General features: G+C 40.6%; 1 protein-coding gene across 1 annotated transcript in view; it reads left to right on the forward strand.

Annotated features, from left to right (window-relative positions):
* Window positions 1-1,332: 1,332 nt before the first annotated feature.
* The window catches only part of rims4 (regulating synaptic membrane exocytosis 4), a 61,187-nt gene continuing 42,990 nt past the window's right edge, over window positions 1,333-19,529 (forward strand). The window contains exons 1-3 of the mRNA XM_085407108.1: window positions 1,333-2,148; window positions 5,159-5,356; window positions 9,405-10,579. Coding sequence (XP_085263234.1) covers window positions 10,483-10,579 — 97 coding nt within the window. The 5' untranslated portion in view covers window positions 1,333-2,148; window positions 5,159-5,356; window positions 9,405-10,482. The remainder of the gene's footprint in view (window positions 2,149-5,158; window positions 5,357-9,404; window positions 10,580-19,529) is intronic.

The raw sequence follows: 19,529 nt of genomic DNA on the forward strand, positions 1-19,529 counted from the left end.
CCATCTGCACTCATGTATATATCTTTCAACGTAGCACTCTTAATTCTTATTCTCATGTATATATCTCATGTATATCTCATGCACATATCTTTCTACGTAGCACTTTTAATTCTTATCCCTACTTTTATTTTTTCATGTCTATTTAAGTGCTATTTATGACACTATGTTTGCACTGAAGCACCGCAGCAATTTCCTAATGTTGTAAACCTGCTCAACATTTGGCAATAAACCCCTTTCTGATTCTGATTCTGATTCGGAAGGTGCAACCCGTCTACAAATACTTGCCATTTACTCTCCAAGCTTTTTTTAAATTTGGAAAAATCTCACTCAAAGTGGAAATGGAGCCTGTTTCCCTTTAAATTCTAAGCATTCCCATACCAGTGCAATCAACACATTTTCAAAAGGCTTGACTTTTACTATTGCTCTGTGAGTTGGTCATGAATTCTTACATACAAACTACTGGTGACCAGTGCAATTGTAAAGAGGTTTTCAGTGCAGCACTGTACCTCTTTGTGACCAATTTCTTGCTAGTGACGAGCAACAACCATTCGCCAACTGAACATGGACTATAGTAGTTGGTTACCAGGGGGTTATTGGCTGGTCTCTAGGAATTAATGGGTCTTTAGCAATCGATTCAACAGCAACAGCCAAAACCCATTAGCAACCAGCCAGGGATTACATATTTTTCTTTTGCGTTTATTGGTTGCCAGATGACTGCTGACAGGCCTGCGTGACTGATGCCTTAAATCAGGGTGGACCGAGAAAAAACCCCAATCTGGCCCACTGGACAGCTTTAAAAAATGGGAAGGAGGATGTAGATTTTTGACTTTTAATTGTATTTTCATACGTTTTACAGTTTTTCCTACTGTTTAAGACCTCCACCATTGCTTTTAGTGCTATGATCCTAGGGTGGACTAATCTCAATTTCCCAGTCAGATAAGCCCTTTGTGCTTCAAATCCAGTTTCAAAACAGTACAAAGGCAAAGACAAAAGCAATCAGTATTAGACTTCATAACTTAGGACTAGACAAACCAATCGTTGACTTCACTTGTATGCCACCCATGAACACGGGAAAAAGCTGCGATTCTCTTAAGATGGGCATTTGTGCCCTTTAAAACTAGAAGTAGTTGTATTTGTGTCCTTGAACATGGATCAATAGATTAAATTTCAAGAATGTTTTCTGAACTGCCACGAGGCATTCTCGTTCCCACTGACCAGATGCCTTTTGAGAACCATTTCACAGGTTCTCAAAAGGCAGGTTTGAGAACCAAATTTACAAAGCTTTAAATTAAAGTAAAACTGGAGAATTTCCATGGGGACAAAAAAAGAAAAAAACATCAGCGTTCGCATCTGTGACTCATCTGTGAATTTCTTGCAGCAGCTGCTCGTTTAACCACTGAAATTATTGGGTTCAACTCTGCAGCAAGTCCAAGTTTTGGAAGTTCCTGTTTTCATATGTTTGTTGCATGTCTCATGGTACAATTCTCCAAAGTACCACCCGCAAACGTCCTGTCCTGTTTAACTGTTAATTCCCGTAATGTAAAGAAGCATTCCTGATGATGATATTCCCAAGCTTAATCAGTAAAAGTTAGTCAGTAAAATGAGGGAAACTTGGTATAATCTTGCGTTTACATGTGGAGCAAGATACCTAAATGTGAATGTGTGACAGAGAAACGAACAAAATCATAAAAAGAATAGAAGGGTTTTAATCCTGGTTTGCATAACTTTTAAACATTTCAGTGTTAATATCCACTGAGAAAGTATTATTATGGAGCACTTTTAAAATAACCAATTAGAACAATAACAAGACCCTTCCTGTGATTTTTCATCTCTCGTCTCCTGTCTCTCTCTCCCTCCAGTTCCATCTTTTCCCATCAGCTTTTCTCTCATCTTGCAGCATGACATTATGAATATACGCCGATAGGTATTGTCATCATCTGCTCAATTTTTTGTTTAAAGATTTTCCCTTTTTCATTCAGTCTCTCTTCCTCTCAGGGTGGTCTTGTCATCTCACATCACTGTCAGCTGATCCTGACGTGGTTGCTGCAACTCGCAGTTGCCTTGGCAACGTCCTGGTTGGGTCGGGCATGCAGCCAAGCAGTGGGGATGGATGTGACCTTCATGCCCTAATAAGATCACATTGTCCAGGTCAAGGTTCAGTCAGGGTGGATTATGAAGTCTTTTCATTGGCCCATGGTATCTTTAGTACTTTTGCATGTTCTTTCTTAACCAGAGTAGAAATTGAGAAATCTGACCAGTACTGGTGCCTATGGAAAAGAAATGAAAAATTCTAATGTTTATGTTGTATATATGTATCAAAGGTGGACAGAGAATATTTCTGACAGAAGGGAAGTGTGGATAAATTTACTAACAACAAACCAGGTTTTGGATTTTTTGCTCAGGACATGGTCTTTGACTGTGCGCTTCTCTAGTTCCAAGATATTAACACGTTTTTTTTTTTTAAATAATACATTTTACAATTTTATTATTTAACAAAAAATGGTTACATCCACACATACAATGGTAATTTTTAAAACTGGGATTTTCCAAGTTAGTTTTTGAAAATGATCTGAATCTATATGAAAATGCAAACAATGATCTCGTTCATTTGGACATTTGGGACTTAGAGAAGGCATTCGACCGTGTCCCTCGGGGTGTCCTGTGGGAGGTGTTGCGGGAATATGGGGTGTCTGGCCCATTGCTACGGGCCATTCGATCCCTATACAACCGTTGCAAGAGCTTGGTTCGCATTGCTGCCAATAAGTCGGACTCGTTCCCGGTGGGTGATGGGCTCCGCCAGGGCTGCCCTTTGTCTCCGGTTCTGTTCATAATTTTTATGGACAGAATTTCTAGGCGCAGCCAAGTGGCAGAGGGCTTTCGCTTTGGTGGCCTCAGAATCTCATCTCTGATTTTTGCAGATGATGTGGTTCTGTTGGCTTCATCGGGTGAGGGCCTCCAGCTCGCACTGGAACGGTTCGCAGCCGAGTGTGAAGCAGCGGGAATGAGGATCAGCACCTCCAAATCTGAGGCCATGGTTCTCAGCCGGAAAAAAGGGTGGAGTGCCCACTCCGGGTCGGGGATGAGTTCCTGCCCCAAGTGGAGGAGTTCAAGTATCTCGGGGTCTTGTTCGCGAGTGATGGGAGAAGGGAGCCGGAGATCGACAGACGGATTGGGGCTGCAGCTGCAGTAATGCGGACGCTGCACCGGTCCGTCGTGGTGAAGAGGGAGCTGAGTGTAAAAGCGAAGCTCTCAATTTACCGGTCGATCTACGTCCCTACCCTCACCTATGGCCACGAGCTGTGGGTAGTGACCGAAAGAACGAGATCGCGGATACAAGCGGCAGAAATGAGCTTCCTCCGAAGGGTGGCTGGCCTCTCCCTTAGAGATAGGGTGAGAAGTTCGGCCATCCGGGAGGGGCTCAGAGTAGAGCAGCTGCTGCTCCACATCGAAAGGAGCCAGCTGAGGTGGTTCGGGCATCTGACAAGGATGCCCCCTGGGCGCCTCCTGGGTGAGGTGTTCCAGGCATGTCCCACCGGGAGGAGGCCCCGGGGCAGACCCAGGACACGCTGGAGAGATTATATCTCTCGGCTGGCCTGGGAACGCCTTGGTATTCCCCCGGATAAGCTGGAGGAGGTGGCTGGGGAGAGGGAGGTCTGGGCCTCTTTGCTTAGGCTGCTGCCCCCGCGACCCGGCCCCGGACAAAGCGGAGGAAAATGGATGGATGGATGGATGATCTCGTTCACAAGAGCATGCCAAAGCAACAGATAGAGATGACGCCTTAAACCACCCTGAGTACTGAAACAGGCTAGAAATGCTCTGTATATGAATCAGTTCATGTACCATAACTGCCCATACCTTTGATGTTGTGAGACTAAATGCAGTTAAATCTTCACCCTGGCAGAAGTTAAATTTTAAAACTCAGTTTTCAGTGATCCAAAATGCTGTTTGTGTGTGGACGGAAGGCAAAAACTCATAGAAAAGCCAAAAATCCCCCAGAATAAAATATGTCTGGATGTAGCCTGATCTTTGATTATTTCATTATAGCAAAGTCCAGCTGAAATCAAATTGAGTCATTCTTTTTATAAATGTTTCTTTAACTTGGTCTTCTCAGATAATTTGATAATCTGTTTTAGACAAGATAGTGATATTTAAAAAAAACATAATAATACTAAGAATAGTAAAGCTATTTGCATGTATATACATCTTAACTCAAAGTGATACAAGTAAACACAGCTGATGATAGCTGCAAACAAATAGAAATGCAGAAAGGAAGGCAGAGGGTCTGACAGAGGAGCAGATGGAGGGAAAAGGCAGGGAGGCAGAGAGACAGGCACTGACATGAAAAAGGCGGGCACAGACGCTGAGGCAGGTACTCGTAGTAAAAGGTCAATGCTCCTGTGATAAGGCGTGCTTGGACAGCATGCTCACAGCGAGCTGCCGAGTGCTTGTCAACATGATACCAGTGCACTTCACTGGACACAATACACTCAGCAGAGCACACAAGGACAGAGACATCTTACAGTAAAGAGGCCTTTATAAAGTGAGAAGTGACTGATGAGAATGAAAACATGAATGAAGACCTGAAAAAATGCAGTGAAAAAAAAAGTTTAATACAGGGTTGGTGAGGTTGTTTATGATCACTTACCACAGTAATTTGACTCTCTATTTTTCTGGCATGTCTTGGCTAAATAAACAAAGTTAAATTTAAGTTAAAATAAACAAGTTGAATTTGGAGAGAGTTACAATGCAAAACTGCACATGCCAGCTTTTCCTAATGTGAAAATAAGTTCACACAAACTGACCAACAGTATTATGACATCAGCAGCTAAAAATCAAAGAGTGCCTCCCACTGGATCCCCTCAGAATCAGTAGATTGTGTCACACTGGGGCCCGGAGACCAGAGTGTGGACGCAGACTCATGAGCAGATTCAGTCACAGGTGGCCGGGTACAGTTCTCAATGATACAAGGAAACAATGATACAAGGAAAGGTGCCTCGACATGGAGGGCTCAACTAAGGCTCAAGGGGAATCTACTTAAGAATGGAGGTCTCGAACGGGCGGCACTGTGAACAGAGGGAGAGGAGATATTATTAAAGGCATGGCAGGGAGAAGGCTAACGAGGTAGTGGCAATTCTCAAACTGATCTCTTACTTGGCAGGCGGAGTGGAGGGGAGCTTCGGGGGGAAAATACTGTTGGCCGGGTGAGTGTCCAGTGATCCAGAGCAGTGAAGGCAGGCAGGTGACGTGAGATCCATAGAACCGGAAGCAGAGGTGGCCAGCGTCCAGTTAGAGGTGCAAGCTGTTGGTGGTGGGCATGATGGAATCCAGGAACTACTGAGGGCACAAGGAAGAAGAGGTAAGTAATTGTAGGGATGAAAAGTAAGGCGCAAAGAGAGACCTGTTACTAACAGAGATTAGGTATTGGATGAGGACGCTGGTCCTAAATACTGTCTGTTGACAGCTCTTGATCACTGCCAGGTGAGCAAGCAGATGCAATGACAATGCTCCGCCCAAAGGCGTGAACTACAGCCAACTCACCTGGACCATGACAGATTGTTTATGCTTTATGATATCCAATTAAGTAATACAACATACTATCTTCAGATAGCCACATGACAGTTTCAGGACTTCAGTCAAATCTATTCTTTCCCTACTCCAGGCCAGCCTCCACAGCCTGCACCAGTGCAAAACCGTTTGTTTGTTTGTTGACTTATAAAAACAATGGTCAGGATTTAATAAAGAGGCACACTTTCAGCTCTGTGAAAAGGCTAAAAAGTGTGGGCAGATGTTTTATTTTTTTGGAGCTGGCCTTGTTACATTTGTATTTGCAGGAATTTCCCTGAAAAAAAAAAAGGGAGGATGGTATTTAAATGAATCACAGAAATGTAATTTACCAAGGTTTGCCATACAGAATGAATGAATTGAAAAGATATAAAGATGGATCATAAATACGAAAAATGAAGCATGCCTATTTGCTATTGAAATCATAAATTGAGAAATAGATGTTTAGAGAAAACACTGGCAAAAGAATAAGGTCAATGAAGAATAAGAAGAGTATATCAAAGTATATATCAAAGAATAGAATTTGATTAAAGTACAAAAAAATGAGCGAAGAATCATCATCCTTATTTGGAAAGACCTACAAACATTTACTAAAAACATATAAGTTGACTCGGGACACTGTAATGTTTGTTTATCTACTCGGCCAAGATTTACCGACTGCATGAAATTCACTTTTAGCAAATAGTTTACTCTCCAGAAAGTAGGTGTTTTTCCTTTAATCAGTGTGTTTACAGGAGCTGTTCGGATCAGAGTTGCCACTTCTGACATTTTCATGAATGTGGTGTAATAAATTAGTGACCCTTGTTCTCTGACCAGTCATTTGTCTGACTGACATTGTGGAATGAACTCTGGTGTCTTTTGCATAAACAACTTGATCATTTCTGCCAGCCACTGGCTGCATGTGTGTATGTACTGTATTCGTGTTTGTGTGCACATCTGTGTATCGTTTCAGTTTTTTATGTTTCTACACATAAAAAAGATGACTCACCACATTTTGCCTTTGTGGAGTTGTGTACTTGTGTGACTCAGTCACTGCAGTGTGTTGTTTGTTTTCATTATGGGTGTGTGTCCCCTATGGCTTTTAACTATAGGAGCACAGAGATGAATGGAGCTCTGTGAAGCAACATGGATTTCACATCCTATTGCCTCCTTCCTTTGTCTTTCTGCTGCACAGGAAGAGGGAAAAGGTGCACAGTATGGAGACAAAGACGGGCAGAGTGAAGGGACAGATGAAAAAGAAGGAGGAATAAAACAAGGACAAAAGCAGGAAGAAAACACAGCGAGAGGAACAAAAATAAAAAAAAAGATTTAAAAAAAGAAAGCCCATACAAGGGGTTTGGATCTGGTTGATATCGACTGACCTGTCCATTTCAATTTTCGCCTGGCAGATGTGAATGCTCACCTTTATATTGGAGCTTCATGCTGTCTTTTTACTTCATGCTACGTGAAAAACATTCTTGTTGCTGTTTTTCCACAATAAACTCTTTATTTGTAGCATCATTAAGTGCAATGTATTTTTCCCTCCCATAGGTTGCACTTTAGTATCCAATATCTTTAGATTGGTTTTTGTCCCTGTCTCCTTTGAATGGATTCGTTTAAAAACTCTACAAGCTCCGAAAGGGCTCATTTCATTAGTGTTTTAGACATGTCTGTCAATTGTAGCCTGTCCAATTTTAATTTACATGTGGAGAAAAAAAACAATATTTAAATTGTTCACATTAAACATTTATTGTCAGTGCAATTGATTCTTCAGGTGACTTCAGCTGGACAGATTGCATGTCTTATTGACATATTGGCAAACTAATGTAATAAATAAAATGTGGAGGACAACAGCAATGAAATCTATGCTAACAGGATAGCCACAATAAGGAAGCTTGTGAAAGCACTGTCTAGAGATCTCTACAGAAAGAATGTAAAAAACAGCATTAAATTTTGATAATTATTTTCAGTCCCTATAGATAACTCAGTTAACTGTTAACAGTTGTAATTTCAAAATAAAAAATAGCACATCACACATACACAGGTGTGTATGTGTTTTTTGGAACTGGGATTTTCCAGTCGTATACACATGAAAATGCAAGAAGGGAAATAGAATTTAATTAAGCACTGTCAAGACCAACTTGCAGAGATATTACTCCAATCTTATATTAACATTAGCCTATTAGAAGCATAGAAACAATAACCCATTCTGAAATTTAAAAAAAGTATGTATATGCCCAGAAAGTACATAGTTGCATACTTTTGCCATTGCATGATACATTCTTGTAGTTTCTCCATACATTTAGTTTGTGCAAAGTTCCCTTTTAAATTTGTCCAAAGCACATAGAACATGCTGTGCTGTGTGTGGACCTTCATGTATTTCGGAATAGGTTTTTTTTGTTGTTGTTATTATTTTCTTTTTTGTTTTTTAGCTGTACGAAGTCCTTCTGGGAAAAACTACAAACCTGTCATACAAACAAATATTACAGAATATGATTCTAATGTTTTTAAAGTTAGCTTAGCTTTTACAATCTGCAGCAGTCATACTGATCCACATAATAGTGACAGGAAACATTTTTCTGCAAAATAATAACAGTCGCCCAAAGGAGGCTATTAATACACAGTACTGAGGTGTTTAGTGTGGTTTTGCTTCTTTTACAGCTCTTAAACAGTTCCTTTCTTTTGAGTCCTTGTCATGAAACGGTAAATATATTGTTTTTATTATCACTATAGTCATTTTCAACATTTTGATTTTTTTTTGGAGACAGGTTGCCTCCCAATAGTTGACCTATGCAATTGTCGTGTGATTGAAAGTGATCCCCAGAGGTTTAAAGTGTTGCATAGTCAACTTCTTCATGACAAGTTAGTCACAGTAACTAATGAAAACTGCATGGCTAGGTTTAGATAATATAGCCTACTTGGTTACACAATATCAAAAAAACTCTTACTCTTACTCAGTTGTGCTGAGTGTAAATAAAAAGCAGGGCAGTCATTTGCGTTTTTGTGACTATTTTATGTGCAACAGTTTACAACTTCTTTAACATCAAATTAATTTCCAAGAAATACCATAAACAGCAGTTTTCATAGTTGCATCTTATTTTTTTTGACCACAGTGCACATTAAACATTATATTTATAATTTTTTTTCTAAATTATGTTTTTGATCAATAGATTGAAAGCAACATCCATATTAAGCTTAATTAAATCTTATTAGTGTGTCCAGCTGGTTAGATAGAAATGCCTAAGGGTTTCTCCGGATATGAAAACACTAAGGGAAAATAAAAGTACAACCACTGACCCATTTTGAAGTTGTGTTTTTGTGGATTACTTTAGGAGGGTTGAGATCCTAAATAATATCATACCTCAGCTTCATCTTTCAGTATGGAAATTAAAGAAAGATGTATTTTTTTTACCATTGTAAAAGTGACTGCTGGCTTCTTTTATGCATTTGTGATATTTTCTCAAAAAAAAAGGTTAATGGTTACTGAAACATAAGGAGAACGAGTGAGAGACGATGTGCACTTGTACTGCCCTACATCTCCTCGACAATCCCCAAGCCACACCCATATTCCCTCATCCACATTTTGATTGGTTGGGCTGCAGGCAACAGTCTGCACTCTGTCCCCTCTCCCACCGCCTTTTCCCTGCCTTCTTGCTCTCTGTCTCTCCCCCCCGTTTCTGCTTTCCCCTCTCATCCATCCTCCCTCCCCCTCCAATTCCCCCCGCTCCATCTCCCTCTCCATGCAGCTTGCCAGTGAATGAGTCCAGTCAGACACAAGCTGTTTAACAGTGCAGTCTCTCTCTCTCTTTCGCTCACACATCTCTTTTACTCTCTCTCTCTGTCCTCTCCCGTCTCTGGAGCAGACAGTCAGTGGAGCATCGGCACGGCATCAGAGCGGCACAGGACTGACGGAGGAGGACGAAGTCGACAACTGCTGACAGAAAACAATTAAGAACATTTACGGCAGAACATCAATTGTAATACAGTTGAAAGCAGAGCAGAAGCAACAGATTGCCCTCACTTGCAATTGCTGCTACAACTGATGTTCTGGGCTTGGAAATGAAGCAGACTGGGAACAGCTCCTGGCATCTCGTGGTCAGTTTCTCTGTCTGAAAGAAATGCTTTTGCTCTGTACAAAGAGGAAGGAATTAACAGTGCTGAGCGACAGGAACCAAAAGCTTTGATTCAGTCGTAAAGCAACACGTTGCTGGGCGTCAGCACCACCTCCACCATCAGTGTCTCCTCACATCCACATCTTCCTTTCTACACTGGGATCTAAGGAAGAAATTCGAGCTTTGAATGCACAAACAGGAGGATGTTAGACTGGCATGCAGAGTGCAGAGTTTAGGGAGTTTTGCTGTGAATCAAAGAGCAAGATCTCGTTTTAACGGTGCAGGTGAGATCGGGTGCCGTCAGTAGTTCCACCTGACTCTCATTTTGACTTCTGATGACATGAGAGACATGAAAAGGACAATGCACATGAGGATCAACAAACCAGAAGCCAATAACTAGAGGAGAGATGACAGGAAAAGAGAGACCTAACCCTGGAGCACACGGTCACAGATAGATCCATAATTATTCTTTGAAACTATTTACCTGATCAAAAGTGAGCAACCTTGACGTATATCTTTCCACATTTCAGATTTCTATCATGTTTTTGCACCAGAGGACATTAATTTCACATACAGAGAAAGACGAACAGCAAAAACTTTATTTCATGTCAACTTGTGCCACCAGTCAGTGCAAGTAACTTTCTGCACCGATTCAAGTCGGTGTGAGTGCCTTGGGGCTCTCATTTGACTGTTCTTTTTGGAGTGAAGTGGATCTGCCGTGGGGGGCAGCTGACAACCATCCAAGACGCCGCGAGCCGTACTCCGCGTGAAAAATGCCCAGCCGCGCTTGGCCAAGCCGGCCGACCCGGGCCCGACGACGGGCCTCTACATGGAGAGGTCGCAGAGCCGCATCAGCCTGTCAGCGTCCTTTGAGGCCCTCGCTATCTACTTCCCCTGCATGAACTCCTTTGATGAGGATGATGGAGGTAAGTGGTAATGAAACACACACACATATGCGCAAACCTGCAAAGGACATCAACATGACTGATGGATTAATTCATAAAACACAGGCCTCCAAGATACATTATTTGTGTCTGTTAGGCAGTGAGTTATGTAAAACCTGCCAGAACTTGAAGGACAATCTCCTTTCAGCATGGGTTCATTGATCTAAAACCTAATAGGTAGTTTTTTCCTTTTTTTTTTTCAATTTTTAATATTCAATATTTTATCAGTCATTTTTTTTATAGTGGATGGAGGTCATTTAAAAATACCACATAAGAGAGCAGTGCCTAGCACTACAACCACAAAGACAGTAATATATTACTTTAATAGGAACTATTATCTATCAATATTTTACTGAAACAAAGTGAACAACAACTAAAAATAAAAGCAATCATGCTCTGAGTCTGTCTGTCTATATCTGCCCCACTAGAGGCGCTAAAGTTATAAATATGGATATGTCATGTCTGCAGAGACTCTTGTGGCTTTGGTTGTCATTGTCAGTTTAAGCATTCTGTCAGGTATGAGAGTAAGCTGGTATTACTGTGTTGGACTTTTAGCAGAACTGTGGGTAGATAATGTGCATTTTCTACTATTCTAACACTTTGAAGAGCAGATATGTTAAGTGCATAAAAAGAAGTGAAAATCTTTACCAGTGATATCGACATTACATCTCTGTATGTGTGTCTATGACTGAGCGTGGCGCTGTGGTATATCATGTGTTGCATATGTTTGTCTCTGCGCTGTATACCACATATACTGTACGTTCATGCCTCTGTGGTTTCATTGTCAGGTTCTCATTGTTCAGATTGTCATTGCAACTATGCAGAGGGAGAAAGACAGCAAAGCCTATGCACACTTATATCCACTTTCATTGATGAGATTGCTGGTAGGATAAAGTAATTCCTCAAACTGGATGCATTAGATGATGTAATGTATTTTGCTCCTGAACTGGTATTATTGCAAACTACGTAACCTCTGATTCACTGTCGTATTAATCCTGCCTAGAAAACTGCATTACTAGTATCTTTTCTAGAGCCCAATTCATACTGGATTATTTGGCAGAGTATGCATTTTTTTCTGTTTCCTGTTGTTTGTTTGTTAAGTAACATTGGAGGACAATGAGCTGTGGTGGATAAACTGTGTTATGACTGTCTTTCCAAAGGAAACCACGCATCGTATCAAGGTTAACAACATATGTGGAAACGAATTGACATAAAGGGCAAAAGTGCTTTTAATCCATCTAAAGAGATATATATATATATAAAAAATCCTGGTAAATTGGCTTCACCAGGGTTTTTATTTTTGGTATAAAGAATGTAAATGGGGAACACAATGTTCATGTATAAAAAAATTTATAAGAAACTTTTCATTGTAATTGAAAAAAAACAAATTCCACACAGTTAACATGAAAACAACAGTGAAAAACACACAAACACCTTCCTTACAATCCACTTGTTGTGGCTGTTTGATTGACTTGATTACCTTTATGAAATTACCTTTGTTTGGTTATAATGCATGTTTTTACCACACTATTAAGAAAAGTCATGTTAAAATGTATCCCATATGTTCATACAGTATATATTGCCAAATGATTTTGAAAATCTACACAAGTTTGGTGCATATCATTCTTAAAACACAGAAGATCAAAATTAAAACAAGTCTTAAATTATTTATGTGTTACTCTGTTTTGAAGACTTGGTCTATTTGTTAAAATGTAACTCTAAAACCAATAACTTTTAGAGTTACATTTTATGACAAACTCTTATTAATGTTGTCCACACACATGCAGAAGTGCTTTTTATTGTTTTTGCGGAAACCTACACATTGCAGAGATAGCCATAGATCTAAAAGCTGTGAGATCAAATAACAGGCTGGCCCATATACAGAGATGTGTATAAAATGTTCATCCTTAAGGACATTTTAACTGTGAATTTAAAAGTGTAAATGCTGCTCTTGTGTCACAGACATTTCTAAATCATACAGGAGAGATAAAAGGCCCAAACGGCAGCAGTCTGCATTTTTCTTATTTTAAAGACAGTTAGAAGTATTGGAATAGTTGGAACATGAGCCATTATTGGCTGAGACCACCTGTTATAATTATTTACATAGTAAATCATAGCAGTTTTCAAACCAACACATGCAGCAACTGTGTCTAACCAAACCAGCGCTTAGAGGACTGTTTTTAGAAATATTGTGTACACCTGCGCCTGCTCAAGAGCACACAGACACACACACATTAGTGTGGTTATCTCTGTTGACTTCACCTGGACCCACAACACCAACACCCTGGAGAAGGACCAGCAGTGGCTGTACTTCCTCCGTGGGCTGAGGAAGAATAACCTGGACCGGAAGCTGCTGCTGGCCTTCTTCCCCTCCTCAGTGGAGAGCGTGCTCTCCTGCTGCCTGGGTGTTTGGTATACAGGGGCCACAACTGAGAACAGGAAGGCTACGCAGAGGGTAACTAACACCACCCAAAAAAAAAAAATTGGCTGCCCTCTGCTACCTCATGAGGCCATAGCCAAATCCTCGTGTGTCAGGAAAACCAGTGCCAAAATCACAGGTGAACCCTTACACCCCGCCCACCACCCGTTTGACCAGCTGCCCTCTGGTCAATCAGGTCCCACACCTCCAGGATCACAAACAGGTTCTTCCCCTGGGGCATTCAGACTGTTAACAAACACTATCCCCCCACATCCCACCCACCTCACCAATCTGAGCCATGGTATGAGTAACCCCATGACTCAGGCCTCTGACATAGGGACTCTATTCAGACTTTTCTTTGCACTACTTTTAAGAACTTTGCAACTATTTTTTGTTCTCTAATGTCTGTCTTTCTCCTATTTTTTTGTATATATTCCTCTTGATTGTTTATCTTTCTCCTGTTTGTTATTTATTCCTGCTGTCTACTTTTTATATTTTATTCAGGCACAGTTGGTGTGGAGCACCCACAATCTCATTGTACATGTAGAATGGTATTCAGGATGAATCAAAACTAATACTCAAGCAGTCATTTCATGGTGTAAGCACTGCACGGGAAAGCTCAGTCTCTTACCAGCACAAGCACGCTCTTCTATGAGCACTCATGCATTGACAAATAGACGTATTCCCATGTCTAGACAAACAAATTTATATGTACAGGCATTTGTGATCGTAGGTATGCTGTATGAGCAAATACGCAGGTAAGCCTCAAGACACAAGCGCGCACACACAGGAACATGAAAGCAGTGTGTGAGGTAATCAGAGCGAAGCGACAGGCCGTGGTTTGTGGCTCTCCATCTAATTAAATGCTAATATGGCTGCTGATTGTGGCTGACTGCAGCTAAATAGAGGCCTGATTGCAGGTTAATTCTCTCTCTCCCGTTTTCTGTCTCATTGTCTCTCTCACATGCTCTCTCAAGCCTTCACTCCCTCCCTGAGCCATTTTCACTCTGCAGTTTTGAAATCCTGTTTGCAGGTTAGCTCTGTCTTTCCACCTTAAATTGCCTTTTAATCGCTTGACTTCTTGTTTCCCTTCCCCTTCCTTTTTCCCCTTCCCTTGCTCTCTTTGTTTCATTTGTCCTCTCTCTCTCGCTTCATTTCAGCTCAATTCAAATATGCTTCTCTGACAGCACAGGAAGGAGAGTACTGTTCTAACAACAATAAGAAAGAACAGGTGAAAAAGTAGAAGCAAGGCAAGACAGTAGCCCTATCTGCAAGGGTACATCTCACTGATGTGCTGGATTTAAATTTACTTTAAAAGAACTGCTAAAAGCAATTGTAGGATTTTAGAAGCCATCACAACTACTTGTTTTGACGGTCAGATGAGGAGAAGAAATTGCTTGGCTTGAGTGTGTTTTATAGCTAAAACACATCCATTTTATTCATGGAAGTATTTCTTAACACTTCTGCAAATTGACCTGTGTCCTGCTTGTTTGTTTGCTTAGCTTGGTCACTGACAGCACACCGCTGCCTTGTTTTGGAGTATATTTGCACTCTGTATTTGGTCAGTAATGTTTATCCTGTGTGTAATATTAAAAATGTAATTTATTATATTGGGATTAGATTGAGCTCTGAATAAGTATTACATATGACAGATATAATATTTACCTTTTACTGTCAAATAGAGGTGACACAATATGGAAACCTCAAAATTACATCACATGATTAAGGTGACAATCAGTGGGCAGCAGCATGGCTTCATGCCAGGAAGGAGCAGCGATGATGATGTTTGCTTTGAGAATGCTGATAGGGAAATATGCAGAAGGTCAGATGGAGCTACACTGTGTCTTTGTGGATCTACAAAAAGCATAAGAGAGAGGAAGAGTGGCATTTTATGAGGAAGTCAGGAATTACAGATAAGTATGTGAGGCTGTAGCAGGTCATGAGGACAGTGCGACAGTGGTGAGGTGTGTGTAGTAGGAGTGACAGATGGGTCAGAGGAGGGAGGGGTGGGATTACATTTGGGACTGGCTCTGAGCATCTTCGTGTTTGCAGTGTTGATGGACAGGTTGATAAATGAGGTCAAGCAGGAGTTTCTGTGGACTAGGATCACAGTGTGATCTGCAGTGAGAGTAGGGAGAAGGTGAAAGAGAGCCTGGAAAAGTGGAGGTATGCACTCAAGAGAAGAGGAGTAAAGGTGACTAATGCAAGACAGAATATGTGTATGAGTGAGAGGGAGACAGATGTAGCAGTGAAACTGAAAGGAAAACAGGTAGTAAGGGTGACTGCGTTTAAATACCTGGAGTTCACCACCTAAAGCAGTAGACAGTGCACAAGAGAGGTGAAAAAGAGAGTGTAGACAGGGTGACGAGGGTAGAGATGAGTATCAGGAGTGATTTGTTCCAGAAGGATCGCAGCAGGAATAACCGGGAAATTTACAAGATGGTAGTGAGACCTGCTATGACTTACAGTTTGGAGACGGTGGCACTAACAGGAAGACAGGAGGCACAGCTGGAGATTTTTCTTGTGACTGATAAGAATGGACAGGATTAGAAATGAGCATATTTTAGAGGGGCGAGTCTAGGGCACGTTGACTTGGACCTGTGCAGAGGAGAAATAGTGGATATGTTGCACAAAGGATGTTGAATATGGAGCTGCCAGGCAGGAGAATAGGACAACCACTGAGAAGGACATTTGGAGGGTTGGTGTGACAGAGGAGGATTCTGAGAGAAATGGAAGGTGTGCAAACCCCTAAAAGGAGTAGCTGAACAAATAGAAGACGGACATATACAATATACTGATAAAATGGTGGTGTAAACATGGGGAAGGTTTAAGTACTGAGCTCAGGGTATGTACAAGTAATCCCTGGATTCACACTTTTCTAAATGTTCTGTTTGAGACAGTTTTTTCTGCTCACTCAGGAGAAAAAACAGCTTTAAAAGAAAGTGGTCTTAACAGGAAATGAGCTAAAGCACCTCCAGACTGGCAAACCAACTCAGGGACCACACTACAACCCAGTATAAGATAAATAAGGATTATTTTCAACTCCATAATAATAGGTCCCCGTTAAAATGAAACAGCCACCACATAATTGGGAAAAGCAGAACAGTTGTAGGTTGGTAAAAAAAAAAGGACGACTGATCCTTAATTGTAAGCCTTTTAATTGACCAAATAAGTGGGAAATGAGCTGTGATTCATGTAAATAGAGTTTATGTACTCCCTGATAGTTAAAAAATAAACAACAATAAATGAATTCATGCTTACAGTACATGCCCCAGCTGATGACACACAGCCTTATGTAGGCCATGCATGTGTTATTAGCAATTCAGGTGTCAGGTTTCACCATTTAGGTGACAGACTGACAGCTGAGTTGATTCTCCAGGATTACGTTAATGTAAAATATGAAAGCCAGTCATCAGTGCATGCATTTTTTCCCCTATCATCTGTTTGAACCAACGTCCCAGGGAACAGTGAATCTCACAGTAATGGAGTTTATTCCAGAAGTAACTTTATGCCGTAAAGCGCAAATGCCACTTTCTTATTTTCTCCTTCTGGTTCTGACTTTACACACTTTGCTGCCGAATGTCCTCTTGTTGCACTCAGCTGTGCTTTTTAAAGGAAAGTGACGAGAGTGATAACATAGTGAGAAATGCTCCAATTTAGCGATGTAATTAATGAAAGCTTCTCAGTATGCGTTGCTGCATTTTATTCTGAGCTGATTCCCCCTTCAGTGGATGCAGAAACTAATTGTTGTGCCTCTTCTATGATATGTTTTTGTCAAATCTTCCTACAAAACTGCACCTGAGTGTCTACCATAAGTGGGATAAGTATCATCACTGGAAAGTAAAAGTAAAGGCATTCATAGCAGCACTCGATATTATTCCATGAAAAATGCTTCATGCAAAAAGCTGAACAATTGAGCCTAAAGAACTTGTGAGATGGTTGAATTGAAATGGAAAGCCTCATATCTTTACTTTATTGGATGAGTGATGTGTCTGAGCTTATTTATTTATTTATTTTCCAACAAGCTTTAATTTGTGTCAGTTGCAAATATGATCTCATATAACACAACATCCTATCCATCAGCACGGGACAGGGTCCAAAACCCAGAGACGCACACTGGTAATGTGTGAAAGATACAGAGAAACACAATCAGTAAAAAAAAATCAATGTAAGGTCCTTAAATTGTAAGTAAAAAATATTAGTCTTATTGTCAGTAAATTATTTAAATTACATTTGTGGATTTTTAGAAATCATCTGTATAAAGTAAACATCATCTAAATATCCATAGCTGTGGCTGGTGTTTCTGAGTGATCTACTTTATATAGACGACCTATGAGGTCACTAGTCTGGTGCTATTGCATGTTTTTCTTATTCTATAATACATTGTGTGATACTGTATTGTATTTTGCCATTCCCCAAGTTGAGCCATTTTATCTTATTTGAAATTGCATGTTATTGTGTTCTCTACACTGTTGTGTTGTTCAGCCCCTGATTGATCCTGCAAATTTCATTGTACTAGCCCTGCTTGTCCAATTAACAGCTGCAAGTACTTTAAGTAGTAAATAAGGCTAGGACAATACTATATGAATGCGGTCCAGTTTTATTTTCCAGAGTCCAAAACTAGATTTTTTTTGTCTATCTGATTTAAAAAAAAATGCTGTGTACAAAAAATACAACCAGCAGAGACAAGTTCTCTTTTTCTTTGAATGTAAAATGAAAATGAAAACAATAATGTTTAAGTGTTTTAGGGAGAACACTTTTTTTCCTCTCAGACTTGTTCTCGTTCACTCTAATCCTGCCATTAATCAGATAGAGAAAAAAAAACTCTAATAGAAACAGAACAGGCGCTCCTGGTGCTGCTGTACTGGGAGATTAATTGACTTTATATTTCATTGTGTGAGTGTGTGTGCTGCAGTAATTCTTTGCTTGTGGGAACAAAATGTTCTCATAAGGAGAAGGAAATTAGGAAAATCTTCCAAAGTGGTGATTTTATCCCTTACTTAGCTAATTTAGGATGAAATCTGAAGATCAACAGCAGGATTATGTACAGGTTTACACTTGGACTGCTCCTCTGCGAGGACACGTGTTAGTGTCTATTTATTTAAACTGCAGAATCCAGATTTCCTATAGAAACATTAAAAGAACTACCTTTTAGTTAGAAATGAAAGTGTTAAATGTGTGTGTGTGTGAAGTACGAATGTGCATCAGGTATTATGGCTTCATAAAGCAGCTAGACGAGATGTCACTTATAAAAGGAGGATCTGGGACATTAGCCTTCTGCAAATCAGGAGAGAGAGAGTGAGCAGAATGACATGAAGGGAAATTGAGAGGAAGGGAGTTGGGACTTATGTATGATGAGCATAAGTGGAGCGAGTAAAGAAAAGAAGCAGGATGGAAAAATGACATGAAGAAAGAGGATATCAGTCAAACATCAGCTGGCGATAGATACGGAGGAATAGGACAAAAGTGGTAAAGGTGAAAAGAAGAGCATGAGGAGGGACGAAGAAGGTAAGACTGAAAAAAAGTACAATAGCACAATAGGTCTCCTTTTCCCTTCTTGCTTTAAAAAGAAGTTAAATCTTTCATGCTCTCTTCCTTCTTGCATCTCTTGTTTTTTTCTTTTCCTCCTTCCCCTGCTCCCCTTCATTGAATAACAACTCGTTTTCCTCTTCTGTTCTGCTGTGAAGTCACACAGAGGCCAAGTGTATGAAGAGAAGGCAGTGGAGAGATTAAGGAAAAGAGCAAAATATTTCCAAGTCAAAATAAGGCAAAGTCTGTGCAGTAGTGTTCTTTATGAAAATAACTGAAAGAAAGATGCCAAAGATATGAATTAGTAGCGGAAGAACTGAGGAGAAGAACAGAAAAAGCAGAGAGGTCTCTGGTGTGCTTCTAAGCTAGAGAGACGACCCAGAAAAGTCAAGAGTAAAAAAAATGGACTGCCAGGAAAGGAGGTCTATTCTATAGGGAGGGCAAGGAGGAGGGGCTGGAGGGAGGGAGGTAAAGGCTGCAGGTGTTCATTTGTTATACTGAGCAATATGGCAGCAGGGAGTGTGTTCTTAGGTGTGTTTTAGTCTGATGCGGGAACAGAGATCAAGTTGTTGCTTTAACACAGTGTTTTTCTCCACGGGGTACAAAAGCACGTCAGCAGCGCCACATGGCAGGGGAAGGTTTGATGAATTTCTTACCCGGAGATTATAATGCAATATGACATCCTCTTTAACAAACCAGCAGCTCGTCTCTTTTCACACCAATGGGAATGAAAGAGCTGCGAGGAGACGAAGATCTAATGTTGGCAAATTCTCTGTGCCGAATGTCGCTCACTGCTTTGTAGAAGACAGTTTGAATTTCTTTGAAGCCTTATTCAGATTGAACACAAAGCAAAATGGAAATCAAGGAAATGGCAAGGTCCTTTTAGAGACGATTGTTACTGCTTGAAAGACATTAATGAAATGCCTAAGAGTAATTATTTGGGCAGTAAAGGGGACCTCGGATCACCAGTTCAGTCTGAGTGAA

The sequence above is a fragment of the Rhamphochromis longiceps genome, linkage group LG5 (genome assembly GCF_057381845.1).
Source record: "Rhamphochromis longiceps isolate RC_006_pf linkage group LG5, R_longiceps_female_GT1.1, whole genome shotgun sequence".
NCBI classification, from domain to species: domain Eukaryota; kingdom Metazoa; phylum Chordata; class Actinopteri; order Cichliformes; family Cichlidae; genus Rhamphochromis; species Rhamphochromis longiceps.